Consider the following 21,169-nt stretch of genomic DNA (forward strand, 5'->3'; position numbering starts at 1 on the left):
ACTGGATGAAAAGTACACATATTCTATGTGCTTTGCACTCCCCAAAGTCTTATGGCAAGTGGTGTGGCTAGGTATCATGAAATACACAGCCTAAAATTGCTTTATTAGGATTGAGATCCTAGTGTTCAAATTCTTTACAGACCTCCTTCAGTTTTCTTTAAACATCTTTTCTACATTTTCTGAACACACTTTGCTACTACTAGAAGCTCCCACCTATCTTTTCAGGATGAAAGTTAATGAACTACACCTCTGGAAATAATGACCTGTTATTTTTATACATGTCTAGCATTCTACCACAAGAGTCATCGTGTAAGTCATCAATAAAAGGTTTGTGACTTGGATTTGGAAGGAGGAAAAAACCCTAGAGGCTCTTTCACAGCATACAGACATCTTTAGAGCCTGAAGGTTTTTTCTGGTCCTACTTATTTTTCCAACTCTGTCATTGTCTGAATAGTTTGCTCGTGCTTCTTCAGTTTCTCTTTCAAAATACTGCCTCAGAATTTATTAACCTGAGTTTGATTTGTAGATCACTTGTGAACTGTCACCAATTGTCAGGTCTAGAGTTAGGACTCCTGGTAGCCATTAACAACCCCTTAAAGGAATGAATTGCTGTAGCAGGTAGGTCAGCAGCATTCGTTTCCTTTATCCAGCCAAGGTACCTTCTTTACTTCCAACATTTACAAATGTCAGACCAAATTACTGTAGCAACACTGAAAAGAAAATACCTAACTAGTGGCATTTTTGCAGTTTTCAGTCAAGCTTTTGTTAATACTTCCTTTAAAAGTTACTGCTGCCAGCTACCTTGAATTCACAAAAAAACTACTTTCTTAACGAAGAAATCTACTGAGAGTTTCATCTTGGGCTTCTACCATTTATTCTTTGAAATATATGCTGAATCTGCTACACTCAAATTTGAGATACTAGTTGTATCAATATGGACCCATGGTTTCAAGCCTTTAGATATGCAAATTGTGTTTCTGTAACGAACAAAACCTTAGAGACCATGCTGTTGTGGTTCCACAGAGCCTTTATTGCGCCTCATCATTATGCTAAATTAATACAAATTTCCTGTGTGTCCAGAATTCAAAGTCAATCAAGTGGCTTAATCTCTGAAGGTATAGGATAAAAATGCTATTATTACAGTTTGGAAGAAGGTGAGGGATTACCTTTAAAAGCGCCCAGGCTATATGCTAGGACAGCAACTCTGAAACACAGGCCCGTTATGAACCACATCTTATCTGAGTGTGAACTTACAGATTGCCTCCTGCCCTACTTTTGATTGCACAGACTAACTCCCCACATTTGTATGATGCATTTTTGGCAGCTCAGTAGTTGACTCTGCAGAGAAGCAGCATTAGAAAGGTATTTGTGATTTGTTACTGTTCTCTAATGCACTGAATGTTTTGACTTTTTATTTTTAAAAGTTAATCGCAGTGTTTACTTTTTATGTTTGTTTCATCTTTTTCCCCATATGCTTTGCTTTTCTTAGCTAGAATCCACAAGATGAACCAGTGCCAAGTGTCCAGTGGGTTTTCTGAGGCATATTAGCATATGATATGCAGCTTTTGAGGTCCACAATCTGCAGTTTAAAAACTTGTGCATTAGCAGGTCTAAATTTACTTTAGAGAATCTTTCTAAAATTGATCATTCTGTCATGATATTTAGGATTTGTACTTTCAAGTTGCCAAAGCTATTTAATCAGTCAGATTGACTAAATCATCATCCTAATTCTTCTTTGAAGGAATAGCTGTCATCTCATTGTGCAGAAGCAATAATGAGTGGCTCCATTGTTGATGCTGTGTTTATGAGGATTTTTTTTACATCTTTTGTTTCTGAGCAATTTTGAAAATTTCTCATACCTCCAACATGAGATGTGGTTTTTCTTTGGATGGCAGGGAAGGACAAAATAGTCACCTGCAGTTCTTTCTAATCCTATTTTCTTTAACTTCACTAAATAAAAAAACTGCACCAACAGGCTGAGTCCCAACTGTGACATAATGCTGATGGGATGAACTTGCATCATGGCAAGTCTCTGGGTGCACAATGCCTGTGTAGGTGTCCCAGTGTTTCTAATTCAGGACTAGTATCTCAGATGAATATTTACAGAGAAGGGAAAATGGGGCATGTGCAGAAAATTGAAGAATGCCTGACTTTCCTTTGTATTCCTCTTGGCATGGAATTTCTACTTCTGCCTTCTAGAAGTTCAGGCTGATCTGGTGCAGTGCTAACAAAAAGGCAACTGTAGTGCAACCATCCTGCCATAAGCAGTTAAAGTTGACCTTGAAACGATCTTTGCATTGAAGACTCTGATACGCACCTTGTGAGGAGTTACCTCAACCTCAGGTTCAGTTGTCTCTTGGGGATTTGGTGTGCTTGAATTTATTTTATGTGGATTTCTTTCCTGGTCATTTGAATGTTAGTAACCTCACCAAAAAAAAAAAAAAAAAAAGAAGAAAAAAAAAAAAAGGCAGCATTTCCTGTTCAATCCAAGTCTGTTTAGCCTAATTTCCTCTCTAGGCAAAAGCCTAGGGTATAGTACAAAAGTAGGGCAAGCAGAGGTATTTGCCAAGAACATTCTCCAGCCTAGCATGGTTTGTGGCTCAGGGATTTCCTGATCCAGAAGTGATCTCTCTGTATTTAATTGCTCTCAGTAGGTTACTCACCTGTGAAATTCTTCATTCACTTGTATTGACTATATAACATCGCTCAAACAGCAAGAGAGACATCACTTACCTCACATGATAATGTAAGATAGATAGCTGTTCGTTATCACCTGGTGGCTATTGGATTAAGCACGTCTTCTAAAACCAGGAAATATGCTGTGATATGTAGTAATTCCAGCATACCTGAAATGCCCTGGTTTTTATCAGTAACCATCTCTTCTGAGAAGATCACAGGAATTAACCAAAAAGCAGCTTCCACAACTGCCTTGGGTCAAGTTTAAGCAGGGGAAGAAATCTAATCATCAGTTAAGTTTCCTTCATTGTCCAGACGTATCTTCTGCCATTCAGGATGGTTGGACATGATTTTTTTCCCTGCAGTTAAAGTTGTAGCTATGTACATCTTTTGGGCTTTGACTGGTTAGTTGACTAGTTGCGACCCCTCTGGAACCCACTGTTAGATGTTATTACATGCAGGGTGTATGAGGGGTTGTGTACATTCAATGAGTATAGGAAGACATGTCTTCAGGACCGTACTTGTAGAAGCATGCTGCTTGCTGACAGGTTTGAATCTTACCCATGTTAGTCACTGACAGTTTAGTTCTTCTGTATGCTTTGTTTAATCTCTGCCTTTTCCCTCTACGGTTAAATCACTCACAACAGAAACTGAAAGAACTGACAAATACTGGAGGATCAGAATTGTGTTGGAAGGGGGGAAAAAAACAACAAAAGCCAAGATTCTAACTATTTATGGATCTTGTTTCCCAACAAAGTGTATATAAAAGCCATTGTCTCAAGGTTCAGAGACAGCTAAATGATTGATTTCACTTAAAATATTTGTTGTTCTAATTACAGTATCATCTGGGTTGTTGGCAACAAACAGATGCAAAAACAGCCTTTACATACCATCTTGAAAAACTTATGATTTGTTTAGTGTGCTTTATAATCTAAAGCATATGGCTTTGCATACAACTGCAGTATCCAAAACGAAGCCATAAGTAATGAATCACTGGGTGGAAGAAAATGCATTGCTTCTGTTACGAGTGCTTTCAGTGTGAGTATTCAAATGGTTCTGTTTAGGGTTATAAACAAAAGGCTATGCTCACAGTTTTAGCAGTGTGTTACAGATTCTGGGATGCACATGACATCAAAGAGGCTACACTAATTTCCCTAGCAAGTCTATGGCTCTTGGCACTATGAGCACACTCCATCTGAATAAACAGAATTCTAGTTCACCACAGTTGTGTGGGGGATCTGAGGTGATCGTGAAGCTTTTGGGTTTGTTTTATTTAAAATCTTTCTATTGTAGGACTTTTTACCCCTCCAGATTCTGTGTTTTCAGTGAATCTGGTAACTACATTTGGAGCTATAGACTTAGACTACAAAGTACTTGACACTGAAAATACTTAAATCTAACCTATTATTCTCACTTGCCAAATCCAAGTAAGAGCTTTGAGTACACTGGAGTTGCAAGATTTGCTAAGGATTAATCACTCTTTCTAAGCATTAATATATATTTTTTTAAAGTAGTTAATGTCCTTTCCCTTAGCAACATTTATGTGAAGCTCCAGTAAGACATTTTGTGAGAGTTAGTTAGCAAGGGCTGAGGCCTTGTAACTCCTCAAAGGACATCTGATTTATTGTTCTTTCCATGCTTGCTTATCAATAGCAGCATGAAGAGCACTAGCCCCTATAAATATACCTGGACACTCTTCTGTAGAGGAAGGGACTGAGGAAATTTGGTGGCAAAGGTGGTTCCCATCATACTATATCTCATTATATGAAAAGAATGCATGGCCTTATTGAACAGTCGCAGAGCTCTGAAGCTACTGCTAGGTAAACATGGAGAGAATTACAATTCTGGAGAGAATTACAATTGTTAGTAGTGTTAAATATGCCAATATGCCTCCACCCTCCTGATGTTACTAGATTAATCAAATCCTCTGATGCCAGAACTTAGGTTCTACTGCTTCGTCACTAATGGTTGTTTATTCTCTTTCCTTCTCTTCCTTAGTTTCTCAGCATCTGACTTGATTGTTTCTTTTTTGTCTTTTTCCTGTCCATGCCTCTTTCCTGTAGTTTTCTCTTTCCCCTCTCATTAACCTCAGAAGGGAAAAGAAGATATTACAGACATACCTCAGCACTTAAGTCACCAAGTAGTCTTGCTCTTTATTCTCTCCTACCCTATGTTGTTGCCTCTTGGTGTGATTTTGCCTGTACTGAGATTAAAATCTTTCAGAGACAGTATGTTTATCTTCTATCAGCCTCCAGCATTTCTGCATAACTTTATATATATATATATATAAAAAATTAAATTTATAGTATATAGCATAGACCTGATATCTTCATTATTCCCAAATAAAGCTACAGATTATTCTACAGTACTTGTTCCGTGAAGCCTAGTAGACCTGCTCTCCTGTCCTTGCTTCTGATGCATTTATGATTGGTAGCATTTCAAAGGCAGCGTACAAATACCCCATGATGTGGGCCTGGTATCTCTTAATGTGTGCTCATACTAAAGTCCCACTGACCACAGCTTAGTGCAGGGATGTGCAATATAGTTCTTGTTAATGGGCTTGAGTAGGGCAGGCAGCCAGACACAGCAGGAGCTCAGTGGGGGCTGACTGCCTGACTCTTCACTCTGCTTCTCAAGCAAGTTTTTAATTTTACTCCCGTTTTGCACTTATGTGAGATGCAAATTTGTGCAAATGGTGGAGAATCATGGGAATGAGAAAGGGAGGAAAACATGTTTGTGAAAATGGCCAAAGAGCATTATGTGCCCTTTGTAAATGTCTCTTTTTTTATAATAAAGCTGAAATAATTAAAATCATAAAGCCTAGTTCATTTACAGCATTTTTTACTGCATAAGTAACTTTCAGTCACTCCCATTTAACACTGATATGAGTGGGACTAGAATCAGTAGCCCCTTGAGTGCTCTGCTTGAACAGACTTCCATGGCACACAAGAAAATGTAGCTATTCCTTGAAATGAACATGCTGCACATAATTATCCATTTAGCATCCAGTCCAGGAGGAGGATGTATATTATCATTGTCTGTGAGGTCATTTCTGCATTTGCCTAAGACTTCAAGAGAAAAAGTGAAGTTAACTTACTGCCTTGAAAAATGATTCGGAACTGGAAAAGCTTGAAAACATCAAAATACATCTAAATTATCAAAGGAGAACAAAGACAAGTTTTTCCACAAAAGTCTTCTCCCTAGGCTATAACAATGCTTTACATAGGCATGATCAATATATCCAGGCTTGAGAACCACAGTCTTTTGGAATAAATTAGACTGGCAGGAAAAGAAACAAACAAAGAACAAATTAACATGATTTTAAACATTGCTTAAATTTTCATGAATGTAGACCTTGAGATGTTATGATGAGATCCCATGAGTCTGTGCTAATATTTGCTTATAATTAAGGGTTGCACTTTCATGTTTCATCTGATATTATAGATTGGAAATCAGCCACATACTTACTATTTTTCTTGGTCATACTGATTTATCTACTTTATTTGCTTACTCTGTTAATAATATATATGATCTCCTAAATGGGCCTATTACCTTTCCTTTAGCAGGCTACACCTTCTCATACTCTAAATCTCCCTGTCTGAATAACTGGAGAAGGACTATCCTTCCTGTGATACTAGGTTTGTGCTCACCTATAACAGAAAAAGAGACAAGACTAACCACTTCCAAATCTGCTTTGGGTAAATGGCTTCAGAAGGAAAATGAGAGTATTCAGCTCCACCCATCAATATGTGTTGTAGTGGATGGAGTCCCTTCAGCAAGGGAATCGGCGACACAGCCTGCTTTGTGGCACTGTCACATTGGCAAAGATCCCTTCTGTGCATTCCTTGCTAAAAGCAAGATGTCATCCGGAGTTTAGAGCCCCCTCTGTGCTGCACCAACTTAAAACAATCTGACTTGCATCAGTGGATTTTACAAGTTCTAAATGCAGTTGTAGCTGCCTCATCACCATTTTCTCTGCAAAATTCTCCATGTAGGAAAAATTAGAAATGTTTGGCGAGGTTTTACCAGCATCGGTTTTTGAAGCAAGCGTTCATGAACAGTTTATGAAGACTCTAGCTTCATTTCAGAGAGCAAAATCTGATGATTTTCAGTTCTTCTGAAGAATGTGCCCAGTGCCTGGTCCCCAAAGTTTTCAATACCAAGATAAGCAGAACAAACAGGACATCTAAGATGAGACCTTCACTGAACATCAAGGGAAGTCATCTGCTTCATCAGAAGTCATTAGAAAAGTACATTTTTGCAGGTACTGTTTTGAACGTGTTGGTCAGGGCCCAAATCCTAGACGCAAAAGTCCTTGTGTCAGTGCTAAAGAGTATTTTGAAGTCTTTAGTTAAATCTTACTGTTTGGCAGTTTATGCATTTCTGAAAGAGTCCTTTGCAGCTTATGGAAAGGATGGATTTTTAAACACAAAAATCATCTAAATAAGATATGGCATAAGAAATGTGCTAATCATCTCCAAGCCAAGAGATGTCATAAAAAGCATCAGTATGATAGATGTGATGGCAAATTGAAGAAAAATATTTCCATTTCAGCCATCAGAAAGCAAAGAAGAATAATCACATGGAAATTCAGAGATGAAAGTATATCCCAGAAATCAAAATATCAAAACAAAATCTTCTGCAGATTAAAACTCGTGATAAAAAAATCACACTAGAGAAATTAATTCATATTAAGCTAGAAGTGATCTATGTCATATCTTGAATAGTTTTTAACTTTAGCTTGAGTCAAAACATACCTTTTCTAAAAGCTTCCAGTCTCAACCTGAGCTTCCATCCTACTGCTATTTTTTTTTTTTTTTCCTCCTGACTTGATTGCTTTCACTATGTACTGTATTTCTGGTCTGGAATTTTCTTCCACTTAGACCATTAGGCAGTTCAGACAGTTTCTGAAAGTGAAAAAACCTCTGCCTTCTCTACAGGGGTTTAGACTTGCTTCAGATCACCTCTTAACCTCCTTTTGAAAAAAATGAATGGAACAGTCATCGTCTTTCTCACCATATAGCAGGTTTTCCAGATTTCAGATTGTTCTTGTTCTCAAAACATTTTGCAGTTTACAGCACCCACTTTAAAATAATTCTGCATTCAATGATAAAACTGTTTTCCTGTTTCTATAAAGTAGTTCTCTGTTTTGCACCCAGTCTACTTCATATTCAGCTGAATATCCGTGATGATTCCCAAGTCTCTCCTGGAGACAATGCTTTCCAATTATGCAATTACCAGGTCTTAAAAATGTAACTGGAAGGTTTGACTTTGCATTTAGTGGAAAACACATGTATCTCTCATCTGTCTGAGGACTGCAAGGTCCTGGTCTATTGGCTTGGGCTCTTAGGTATCAGAGAAATAAAATGGATAACCGATAGTGGTAATAGAAGAGTAAAGAGAAATGCCATTGGTTTGTTTACTTATAAATACTTTATACTCCAACAGATTTACCCATTTGCTAGTTTCTAATTCCCTTCACTGTAAGCCACATCAGTTTTGTGGTAGCTTTAGGGAAGCATGAGCCTGCGTACCCATGTGTTTCGAGTGAGGAAAGGAGGAGGATGCCCAGAACCTCAGCTACCCTACACTTGCTAGACCAGCTGACATAGTGCACTTGGCAGAAGTCATTTTGCCTACTCTGTGTTATTTCTGCACTGCAGTAAAGAATTTGCCAATAAAGAAATTGTAACCTAAGGAATTTCTGCACTTACTTAGAGTTACAAAGGAAGGGTTTTCTTCCAGACAGAAGAGGGGCACATCTCTTACTTAAAAAATGTTGCTAAAGGGCAACCTGAAGGAAGTGCATGTGCTCACTCTCTCATCTGGTCTATAAATTTGTAGGAAACTCAGGAGCCTGGACATGCCAGAGACACTTGGCACAATTTGGGTGCAGTGTAGACAGTACCCTCTTAATTATACTGGTGCTGCTGCTATCGCTATTAAAATAAGTGAATTTTTTCTTCTTGGTGGCTTTAAGTTTGTCATCAAAGCAAAATATTTTAGAACAGCATTTAAAATGCCTATTCAACTGCTGAGTGTTGAGCACATGTTAATACCGTTTTCTCCAGATATGGTAGTTTATGATAAATGTTACCAGATTTTGTGCTGTTCGTGTAGTATGCTACTAAACACAAAGACAAATGGGCCCACTGAAAGGGTATTTCCTTTGGAGGACACAAGCTGCAGACCACCCATAGAATACACAGAAATAATTAAGTTTCAGGATAAAAAGCTAGAGCAAAATATTAGTGTCTTAGAATCCTAAGGAATAAAAGACATTTTTAAAACAAAGACTCTACGTATAGGTGTTTTCAAAAAATAACATGAAGGCCACAACAGCTTTTGGGGAAAAGAAAAAAGAATACCCCATCATATTATCATACTGTTTGAAAAATTATAAATATTGCTGTGCTGCATTTTCATTTCTGGCAAGCTGCAGAGAGGTGTGTGAAATTATGCAGAACTGTGAGGACCTGAGTCTTTATTCATACCAGCCTCTTGCTGGAATAAAAAAATTATTTGTGGAGAGGTATTTGAGAACTACATGGCTGTAAAAAGGATTTCATATGGCCTTGCGACTGAAAACATTGCTTGCAAAAATTGCAGACCCTGCTGTACTGAGACAGAAAGCTCGAAGTAACTTCAAGTTATTTTCTTATATAAAAGTTATTCAAGTAAATTCAAGTAACTTTCAGAGCAGACAGAGAGAGAGTAGAATGTGATTATGGTAGGTCCTCCACAAAACTTCCAGACACTTCAGAGAGAACAAAATCGCACCTATGTCCTACCTAAATATTAGAGACAAAAACTTTCCAAAGACAAAAGTATTGCTTGGGCACTCAGTTTCCCCAGAAGTATTTTCTGGAACAGCTTCTGGCTATATACAATACAGGTAGGTAGCAAAGGTTCAGGCTCAGCCATCACAATCTCTTTAGCAAAAAGATAAAGGTTTGCTGAACTTGAAAGTATAAAGCATTGAAGCTTTGGGTATTAAAGTAGCAAGCAGCATGAGCATATGATTTAAAAGTAATTTTGTATTACTGGAGAAATGTAACCTTTCTCCATAAAATTGTTTTTGAATTTTAGACCCAGCTCTGCAGTCAGTTCCCTGGTGGCTATTTAACCCACCGTACCTCCCAGGTGTCGTGAGGGAACATGACGGTCAGCACGCAACAAGTGCTCCCCTCCCACACAGACATTGCAGTCCCACACTGAGAGGAAACTAGGATCTTTCCAATCTTACTGTTGAGAGGGAGAAAGGCAGTGAAAGAGAGAAGGTCTCCCAGAGCAGTCAGTCATTTGGCTGAAAAGGGTGAAGTTCAACCACCTCCTCTACCTCACTCGGTAATTGCACAAAAGTACAATAGTTGCAAACTGTAAACCTGGGTGTATAATAAAGCACCTTCATAATGTTACCTGCTCCTTAAGGCCAGATCTTACAAATGGATTTGTGAGATTAGAGCGCTGCATCTGCACAAGCCATATTGACTTCAGTTTTGAAGTGTGTAAAGGAACTTGTGTGCTACTTGATCTTTGGGCTGGTATTTTGTATTGGAGCAAGTTTCCTGTGCAGTATGGAATGCAAATGTGGTAAAATGTATACTTCTCTTCCAGTGCCACCAAAACCTGGTTTTATTCATACTGTCACTAAAATAATTTTTAACGTGGAGATACCAGAAAAGTCAAAGGCATTGGGAGAATTATTTGAAAAGTAAATGACCTTTCCTTTCTCCCCACAGTGTCTTTTAGCAACCTAGTGATTCTGATTTATCCTGAAAATAGTTGCCCTGGTAATCTAGAGGATGTGCCACAGAAAACGCCTGTTAAAATAGAGTACAGCATAGCATAACGTCTTTTTTCCTTAACACACACCAAAAAAAAAAGGAATAAAAAGGCTGTTAGTTCTTTTCAGAATCCACCCCTTCTGAAATATTTCCTTCATCTTTAAACTCTGCTTTCCAGATGACTTTAAGCAACTGTTACTTTACAGCACATCACAAATTATATTAAGAAAGTGTAATTCCAAATGGGTCCGATTACTTTGATTAAACAGAGCGCCATGTCAAGAAGGTAGTCTTTTTATATAATAAAAATGATGATAATAGACTAAGTCTCATCAGTCAAAAGGCTTTATTACTGTCTACTGTAGAAAAACGGTTTTGCTGCTGCTGAATGATATATCCCTAGCTAGTCACAATATACCTCATTTCCTGCCTAGATAAGAAAAGATACTAAGATAAAGTGTGAAAGGAATAAGGAGCTGTGTGATATAGATATATGGGAGAATAAAAAATGTTATAAAAGTAAAAATTAAGTTCTGCTTAAAAACTTGTGTTTGAACTAAGTTTCAAAAGAGAAAACAAAGATGCCCAAGTTTCTATGTGCTTACGTTGAATAGGACAGACTTGCTAATAAATCCAGGACCAAATAGGACAGAAGAAAAGACTGTTTACAGACTAAAATACACTAAGACATTCACAGCACCTGGCACAGCTTAAAACTAAATTGTGTTATCTTACTGTAGGTTCAGAAAACTGTCTCGAACAGAAGCTGAGAACACCTCGTCGACGATGTCAGCAGCCCAAAATGCTGAATAGCCCTGAGGACAACATGTACTATAACCAGTTAAATGTGAGTTCAAAGTGGCAATAAAGCTGTTTTACTGGCTTTGTTTCCAGTTAATAATTCTGTTATTAATACCTGTTTCAGCCCCTCCAGCCCCACCCCCACGTTCTTCTGCTCTCGTCTTGAACATGTGCTTATGCTCTTTATCTGTTGCTTTCATGTCAGGATGTCTGCCTTCACGGTGAATAATTGATGTGGTTTATCAAAGACGAGCAAGATGCATGCTTCATCAGGCTCACTTGAGCCCTTTGATCAAAAAAATTATGCTGTGACTTCTGATATTATCAGCATCTGCTTGCATTCAACACAAAATCACTTTGAATTAAAAATTAACGACTTGCTGCTTTGCTTTGACTGTGTGTTCTTGGCCCTCTCCACAGGGAACTCTAGAATATCAAGGGAGCAAGAGGAAGCCAAGAAAACTTGGGTAAATATCTATCTTCTTAGTTCTAAGCAACTGTAAACAGAAGAAGTCCTTTGTGATATTACAGAATATGCAAAACTTTCTAGAGAGGTTTCTAAAAATAAACAATTAACATATTTCTGTGCATTGACATTGGACATTTTCTGAAGAAGCAAATGTAAAACTTGCATGTACTGCTTGCTGTCTGCAGACAGTAGAACTAATTCTTACAAAATATGCTCCCCAGCTCTCTAAGTACTATTACTACAAAAAAAGGGCTTTCTTCATGTTTTTAAGTGTATTTAGCACTAGTGAAAGGTGCCAGATGAAGGGTGTTGAAACTGAAGTTCTCTGACCTAGAACACAGACAGAAGCCCTGCCAGCTTTGCAGCAGCACGCTCAAAATGGGCTTCAGCCCCCCTTAGGGAGTACATTTTAAGAACTGCCAGAGAGGCCACTGAGCCCAAAAGAGAGTTGCTCTTTCTCCATTGAACTAAGTCAGTTCTCATTGTCACATGAGCGGTTATCACCTGGTGATAGGTAGAAATCACTGAAAACAAAACCCAGGCTGGCTACTTACAATTACTGATATATTTCATTGACTGATCACATGGACCAGAGAGAACTGATGGATGCTTGGTCTTGCAAATGCATCTAACTCCAAAAATATACAAGCATTTTCTGTATTATTTCCTCTGTTTTTAATTAATCTTATGAATATAACTGTATGAATAGGAGGACTTTGGGTCAACGTTAAAGCCCAAAATTTTGCAAGACTGTGCAAGATTTGGTTTATTTTATCTCCCTCCCCTAGTTTAAAAAAGTCTGTGTTCCTCTTCATGGAATGGAAACACTAACATAGGACTGCAATGCTCATCATACATCACAGGAAAATGAAAGCCCCTTGATGTCAATAGGGCTTTCCCCAAAAATTGGTGGTGTGGTCTTTGGCTCGTATTCACAGCAAACCATCAGCTGAAATATGTTATCAAAATCATGCCCTACTCATGGAACATACACAGACAAAAAAGCCACATTGCTCAGATGAAATGCCTATTTGATGCAAATAGTTAGTCTATCATTCTGTACACCCAAACTATATTGCATCTCACTGATCCCCAGAACCATTCAGAGTATAATCATTAAAAAGTAATAGCAAAGTAAAAGTATGTATAAAAGCTATATCTTTCTTATCAAATCATCCTGTCTTTTTTTTCCCCTTTCTTGTATTAGCACTCTTCATGTTCACATCCATGGAGAAGTTTCTATTTCTGAAGATATTGACAGAATTAATTTTTTAACTTAATAAATGTTGTTTGTTTTCTTTCAAGCCAAATTAAAGTGCTGGATGGAGAGGATGAGTATTATAAATCACTGTCAGCTGTTGAATCTATCCCTGAAGATGACAGCTTTCTCAGTTCCCCATCTCCTCCTTCTTCAAGAGGTGTGTCTTTTGCTCAAAGCTGAACCTCACTTACTCTATTGACTAATACTGGTTAAGAGTATTTTCATGCTGGTAATCTCTTCCAATTAACTTTGCGCTTGTGTGTTTATATAATATATTAAAAAATACAATTTCAGCTAGTAACTTTCTTTTACTAATTTAGACCTGGTTTTGCAGCCGTAAATTGTCCCACTTAGCTGTATTTCTATAAACAATTCCAGTAAAGGGGTGCAGCACTACCTGGATGTGCTGATGTTGGTAACGGACACATTTCTTTAGCAGCAAGGTTAGTTTATAAAATTTCTGACCCCTTCTTCCTGCTCCCCCCCAGCTGCTGTTCCCACCCTGTGCCATCCCTTCTGTTGAGCTGGCACAACTGCTGGTAGAGCTGTGTGAAAAATAAGATCAAGGAACTGAACTGGATTAAAAGAACTCTGTACTAAAAATTTTCATTTGGAGTCATAGTGAAAAAGTTTTGTATTTCATTAGACTGGTATTAAACATTATGCTTTTTAAATTTCTGTGCTGTGTGTGGCTTTTAACACTACAAAATGTACAAAGTAAAATCATCTAAATAATGATTGTGTCTCAACTTACCTTGTAAATATGTTTCTTATAAAGAATTAGTTTACCATAAGTTTAACTTGAAGAATTATTTCAAATATAAGACGCAAAACAGTTTTAAAGCTAACATTTCACACACTGCTTCATGTAGTCCTTGTGAGTGAAACCATCATTAAGACTAGTTACTCTTGTTATCCATGCAAGTATTTAATTTCTTTCTTAACCTGTATCTCTGGGCTCTAGTGATTCCTACATTTCCACAGCCCTCTTGTATGTAGCAGGGAAAAAAATATCACCTGAAAATTTTTCTACTTGCTTTTCACTTTCTTTCTAAATTCTTAATGAAACAATATGTAACTTTCTATGGAATGCTGAGATGCTTTGCTGGTAACCATTTCCCTGACAGAAACTATTTCATCTTGCTCTATACTTTCTGTTTCTGAGCCACAGTTTTTATCTGTGATAATTATTTGTTTCTTTTCCATACAAGCTCTTGTCAAGAACTTCTAGAAATAAAACGTTCACATGTACCGCCTTACAAATTTGCTCAAAATTATTATTTTTTTAATAAACCACGCTGATTAAATCTGACCATGTATTATATAGACCTAATTATGATCCTTGTTTTTGTCTCCCTTCCAATGGTTTTACCCTGATCTGTGCTAACAAACGTTCTTCCTTGTGGAGGTGCAGTTCACACCTGTTACTTAAGATACAGAATTTCTTACTATTAGGGTTCACTGGCACTATCTTTTTGACCACAGGACAAGGACAGGTGGCATGAGAAATGAGACCCACGTGCAGTCAAGGCATCCATAAGGCAGAATAGAGTTTGAAAGGAGAAAAGGTAATGAAATAGATATTTTAGCAAAAAATCTTTGTGTCTCCTAATAAGCACAGAAATTAAGTCAGACAGGGCACATGAGGATGAGGGAAGGAATCAGCTCTTCCAGGAAGAACAATCCTTCACTCATTCTTCACCTAAAATGTGACAGAAGGTTGAAACTAAAAGTTAAAATCCTGCCAGATTGAAGTCCTTCAGTTCCCTCATTTTCCTCTGCTGTACATCTGTGTAGATGTACTTTAAAGGCACTTTAGAGCCTTTAAAATTTAGGGACTCCTTAAATAGCAGAGAATTGGTGAGTAGCTGCAGATGAATTAATAATATTCAAAAATGCAGTGCAAATAGGAATGGCAACTGATATGAATCCATGTGTGCACATCGGTTTCTTTACATTTTATCAAAATGTAACAAGAATGAGTATTTGTTTTGAAACCTCATCAAAAATAACGTATAACTTTTCCTACACAATATATAAATTCTCCATTAATTTGTAACATATCTGGATAGAAAATATGTTAGAAAATAGAAAAATTATTTTAACAGAGTCAAATGACTTACTCTATTCTTATATTGGCAGAGATCACATGGAGTTCTAGCAATATCAATGCTTTGTGGTTCCATCCTTCCTTTCTGACAACTATTTGGGAAAACAGTTTTATTGTTACTGCAATTCACATCATTATTATGTGTAGTTAGAGTTTATCAATTGTTTTTAGTTAAATGGTAGTGAGGTTACCTGTTAGGTATTATGTCACCTGTCTAAAAACCAACAGTTTACCTTACACTGAGTAACACGTTACTCTGATTCATAAAGAAGGGAGAGTGAAAAATAATACATAATTCAGTGAAGCACTTAAACTAAAGCCTAAGTCCCACTGAAATCAATGCAATTTCAGCACGTGATTAAGTGCTTTGCTGAATGGGGGCCCGAGTTAACAAGAGCAGCTTCAGAACATTAAACAGTAAAGCACAAGCAAAATGCAAACACTCCCTAAGTACACTCCTTAGGTTTCTTCTTTTTTCTTCTTCCCAATTGTTAAGCTTGTATCAATCACAGACATCTGAAATGGACTTCAAAGAGATTTTAAGCAGTTGTTAATTGCATAGAAAGGGTAAAAAAATTCCTTGTTATATGCAGTGCCACTATCTACATCTGCTATACTTTTTCAAATTGGTTTAATGTCGCTAATATTTTTATACACTGAAAAGCTGCTGTTGAGTAGTGTGTTTTCATTCTTGCTACTTCTTGGCTAAAAACTGTGCACAAAGCCAGTCTGTGGATTTTATCATTTCATAACTTATCCCCCTTTCCTCATTTGTTTTTGATCAATTCACTTTACCCTCTCCAGATAACCTCTGTGAGGTGTCCTTCTCTTATCCTCATTTTAGAGCACATATATGCCTTTAGATTATTAAAGAACATATCCTCAACTTGCTGTAGAGCCATGCAGTCGCATCAAAACTGGCCAAAGAGTTGGTTGTTCCCACATTGATGGATGGTGTGTTTGAGTTGGTTGATTTGTGGGTGAAAAGGCATACAGGAGACACGCCAGTGTGATGGTCATGGTCAGGGGGAGCATATCAATGTGAATTGCTTAGATTTTCTCATTTGATTTTGATTGAAGCATTGTTCTGATTTGTTTCCTTTCACGTATATTATCCTGAAATATTAATGTATTTTCCTTAATAGTTCATAACATATCCTGCTCTTAATATTTTATAAAAGTAAAGGGTTTAAATCCTGTTAGGAAGAAGAAAATTTCTTCGACAGTGTGTAATATATTAAACAGTTTTCAGCAGATGGGAGAGAAAAGGGTGAAGCTCAAGAAGGGATTTTAATAGATTTCTTCTGTAGACCTTAATAGCACTAGAAACCGGTTCTTGCCGAGGACAATTTCTGCCTTTCAGTTATGGCAGCTTAAAAACTTCTCTCTGTGCCAACAAAAATCGGGCAGGGAGCTTTTGGAGATTAGCCCCTTTCATTTGGTAATTTTAAACGTGCTTCTCACTTAAACATTTACATCACTTCAGTAACATAAAGGGACCTTAGAATAGGAGTAAATTGCAGCCATCTTAAATTTGCCCCCGCTGTGACCTCCCTCACCCCACACACTGTAAGAGTGGTGGAAAGGGCTTTTGTGTGCTGAAGGTCTTTTAAATGGCCCCTATCATGCCATCCAAGGAGTTGTTGTTACTTAGAAGCTTATAAAATATGGCTGTAGATAATGTAAAGATAAAGACTTTGCTAAGTCCAGTTTGACCAAAAGTTGATCTTCCTTTCGGTGGTAACAATCCAAACCAAGCTTTAGTGGTAGGTACAGAAGGTAACCCACACTGGACAATTACAGTGTCATCTTCCTGGAAGGAAAGTTTCTTCCTAGTAGGAGGTAACTACTGATTATCTTATGTCATTTAGCATAGTTGCTAATATAAGCATAACACTGATATACTCATATATTTCTATGATATTTTTCTGTATTTTATGTAACTGTGAATGTTTATATTTCCAAGCAATTGTCTCGTGGTGTTTTAATTCCACTAAGTTCCTGACTTCTGGTACACCGTGGTATTAAATGCTATACACCGCACGCATGTGCACACAAACACAAAGTGGATTTATTGTTTCAGTTTTAAACAAAAGGGATGTATTTAAACATGGTCCTTTTTAATTGAGTTGGAGACCTTCTGACTTGTGCTGTCAGAGGGTAAAAGGGAGCTACCAATTTACTTTCTTTATATTACTTTTTTATATACCCCTGGTTGCACCCTATAAAAATTTGTAAGGAATCTCCTAGTGTTGCTTTTTTCTATATTTAGATCCCTTCAACTATTGCTATACTTTATTTAAAGATAATATTGACTGCTTAATGTCCAACCTTCATTGTCATAACCAACATCCATTATTGTGAAGGAATATTTTTATTTATATCTCTCTCCTCATGAAAAACAGGTATGGTTTTAACTATTGAAGATATTGAAAATTAAAGATAAATAAGAAATTAAAGATATGTAGTGTCTTTAGGTCTATTTTTATTTGATATTGAATTCAATAAACAGTAGGAAAACAGGATGAGTTTCATACATTTCATTATGCGATTGTCTCTGACAGTGCAAGACATGTGCCCAAAGCCTGCAGTTTTAATACACAATGGTCCTCTTTTCAGTATCCATTGATCTTTGCTTGATTTCATGCATATGAGGACAGATGATCAAATCTCACGTTTTAGAACTCAGATCCATCACTGTAAGTAGAGTTTCTTCACAAGTTTATTCTTTAGTGAAAATTAGGAAATGCATAATTTGAGGAAAAGTTATATGATTTCATGGAGAGGGAGTCAGAAGGTAGTTTTGTGGTAGAAGCAGATGGTTGGAGGTCAAGATGTCTGGGTGGTACTACTAGCTATTTTACACCAAATTTGAATTGATCTAAAATGGGATTTAAGTCACAATTTTAAAATTTCACCTTTTTAAGAAAAAGTAATTTTATAATTGAATATTTTTTCTCTCCTTTTGTAAGGAGAGAATAAAAAAGCAAGGGGTAGTGCTTTTTTATTGTAAAATAGTTAGCAATGAGATAAATAACTGAAGTCTTATATACTATAAGAGAAATACTCTTATTTCTCATTGCCTTTTTTTTTTTTCCCAAAATGGAAGGAGAATTTTGAGAGACAGCCAAGCTCTGGCATTTTTAAATGCCTTCTGGTTAACCAGGTACATATAGTCCATACAATTAAAAATAATAAAGCCATATGGCACAAAAGTATCATCCTATAAGAAACAGGTAAGTACTTTTAGTAACAATATATGCAGAAGACATGGCATGTAATAAACTTATCCATCCTACTTTTAACTCTGACAACAAAATAGGAGAAATATGTCAGTTTTGTTTTTAACACTAGAAATACGCTCTGTTGATGTGCTGTTTCTTTGAGACTGGTCACCCTGGGAGGAGTTGTAGCAGAATGCTTAGTTAACAGAAAATGTTTCTGCTTGACAAGAAAGTAGGACTCCCAGACTGACAAAAGTAACACAGGATGGTATGAAAATCAAAGGCCGGTGAGCCATCCTCTGCGCCAGAGCTAAAGGTTACAGAACTCAGTGAGAGGCTTTGTGTCTCCTTCATGCTGGGCAATGGAACTGCTAGGGGAGGAAGCCAACAATTCATAGTAATAGCACACTGTGTCTTTAAACACAGGCTGATGCCCTAACTCATCTTAATGGATTTCTCAGGAATTATTGGAAATAATTTTATTACATGTATAAATCCAGTATCAGTCAGAACAGCTAATATATAGATTGTGTTATCAGGGAAGTGTTTATTGTAGTACTCGTGCTGTGATGCTAAAGGACATAGGAGCAGATAAGTGAAAAACACATCTTGGAGTAATGCTTCCAGAAACCAGATTACATACTATTGATCAGGCCAGTAATAGATTAAATTCCTTGCTTTTGTTTGGCAGGCCTATTTTTTTTAAATTAAATTGCAGAGAGATTCTATTTTTCAATAATTTAAATAGTATTTTATAAAATAGTTGGCAAATGGAGACAGCAAGTAGGTTGATCAACACATTTGCATTTTTCTGCAAAAGACCAAGTCCCAGTTGCTGACGCATTACCAGTGAAAAGTAGGCTTGAAAGTCTCATCTTGATCTCTCAGTGAAAGCAGTATCACCACAACAAAGAATGGATGCTGTCCATTGGCCTGGACTACAGTGCTGGGAAGGAGGGAGGGAGGGAAGGAGGGAGAGGCGCCTGTCAGGGCTGTTTCTGAAAATTGTTTGCTACTGATCATGGCAAGTCTCTGATGAAGACCTATCTAAAGACCAGGACAGGGGTAGCAGGGTCTTGTGGTTCTGGTGGAAGTGATCCTCAGAAAGCTGGGTGCTGGAGTATGGCATTGCTGTGTAGCCGGGAAATGATGATATGGAGCTGCTACATTGGGGCCCTTAGCAAAGGGAGAGGAACACAGAGGAGGTACTTCCATGAAATTGTATGACATCATTTATTCAGTGGGTTTGGTTCTTGCTGCTGCTCCGTCTTATAAGCAACAAATAAAGACAGTTAATACAATGGGAGAGATGATGTAAAGTCTTCTATGACAGAGAGGCTCTTACTGAGATCACAAAATCTTTGAAACAGAAATTTTTTGTTTTGTAATTTCTGTCACCCCAGGAATGAGCACTCCTCATTGCTATTGCAAGAAAAATAATCAAAAATAATCTAAGATCCCCAAATTCCCATACATGTTTCTAAGACTGCTGAATGCTGTGTATGAAACAAGAGAAGCAGCTCAGGCCATCAATCCGTACAGCTGAAACTTGGGACAAGACAATATATTAACTACACTGTTCCTAGTTTGCCTTTATGTCTCAAGATGAAAGTAAGCTGTAAAAGAAGAAAAGTATGAATATAACCACTGTTCTTCATGTTCTTCTTCTGTAGGATTAGTGTGATGGAAGTTTACATCCAAATTCAAAGATAAGTGCTGTACTTAATGCAGACTTAGACTTAATTTATTTGATTAAGCTGATCTGTTAGAAATGAAGTTTTGAAAGAAAAACAAAATGGGAGGCTTCATAAAATTGTGTCTTTTGATAACTTACATTACAGTCTCCAGCATTTTTAACTCAGCGCAGATTTGCAGCTGAATTCCAATTGGAAATTGGTATTGATTGATTATGTTGCTCATTTAACATTCCAGCATGCTGCAACAATAATGCAACAGACTGTGATAAAATGGGATGTGATCTAACAGGACATGACCGATGGGATGAGAGCAAAACATTGTGTCTGCTGGTAGTGCTGTGCAGTAGTTCAGACTGGCATCTTATGTGCTTTGATTGTTCATTTCATTTTACTGTCATCCTACTGAGTTGAACATTTTGAAAGACACAGCGTTTTTCCATCTGTAAGTCATGGAAAGACAGATGGATATGGAGAAACTCCACCTACAGTGCCTTGACTGAATGCCATTGCCCACTTAGTGGTAGAGAAGTCCCTTCTGGAAAATTAGAATGTCCTTAAATATATTGTGAAAGGCTCTTTAATATAGGAACTTACTGATATTTGTAGTTCTTTTTTTAATGAGTACAAGTAAAACAAACTGGTTCTTATCAACAGAGCTGCTATATTATAAACATCGCTTCCGTTACACTGAAGTTAATCCCAGTCCTGTTACAAGAAACTCATCCTTATTAAAGTAACATTAAGAGCTTCTTTTTATTGATCTGCTCCTTTCACTTAATGATAGGAACTTACTGATGTTTTAATAATAACCTTGCAAGCTTTATCTCATTTTACTTCAATGTGTGTTACAGAACGATGCTATGGAAACTAACTTAGCATAAACATTTTGCAGATGTCTTTAAAGGTTAGGGAAAAAAAGATTTAGTTGCACTGCATGTTAACAAAGATGGCTGAAAAACTACAAGATAAAAGAGAGCCTCGAGTATGAACATCAAAGAATTGTTAATGACAAGAAATACCATTAGGGTTAGCATCCCTTTTGTTTCAGCCCCCTCACACCTGCAGTGTGTTGCAGATTCTGTCTTTGTTGGCACATCTGAATTACTTCCATTAGCATTTATAGAAAAGTGGCTGCAAAACAACA

General features: G+C 37.2%; 1 protein-coding gene across 1 annotated transcript in view; it reads left to right on the forward strand.

Moving 5' to 3' along the window:
- Window positions 1-13,678, forward strand: part of MYO3B (myosin IIIB) — a 175,533-nt gene extending 161,855 nt beyond the window's left edge. Inside the window, exons 32-34 of the mRNA XM_010286583.1 lie at window positions 11,204-11,310; window positions 11,685-11,731; window positions 13,039-13,678. Coding sequence (XP_010284885.1) covers window positions 11,204-11,310; window positions 11,685-11,731; window positions 13,039-13,174 — 290 coding nt within the window. The 3' untranslated portion in view covers window positions 13,175-13,678. The remainder of the gene's footprint in view (window positions 1-11,203; window positions 11,311-11,684; window positions 11,732-13,038) is intronic.
- Window positions 13,679-21,169: the final 7,491 nt, after the last annotated feature.

The sequence above is a fragment of the Phaethon lepturus genome, unplaced genomic scaffold, assembly GCF_000687285.1.
Source record: "Phaethon lepturus isolate BGI_N335 unplaced genomic scaffold, ASM68728v1 scaffold2230, whole genome shotgun sequence".
NCBI lineage: Eukaryota > Metazoa > Chordata > Aves > Phaethontiformes > Phaethontidae > Phaethon > Phaethon lepturus.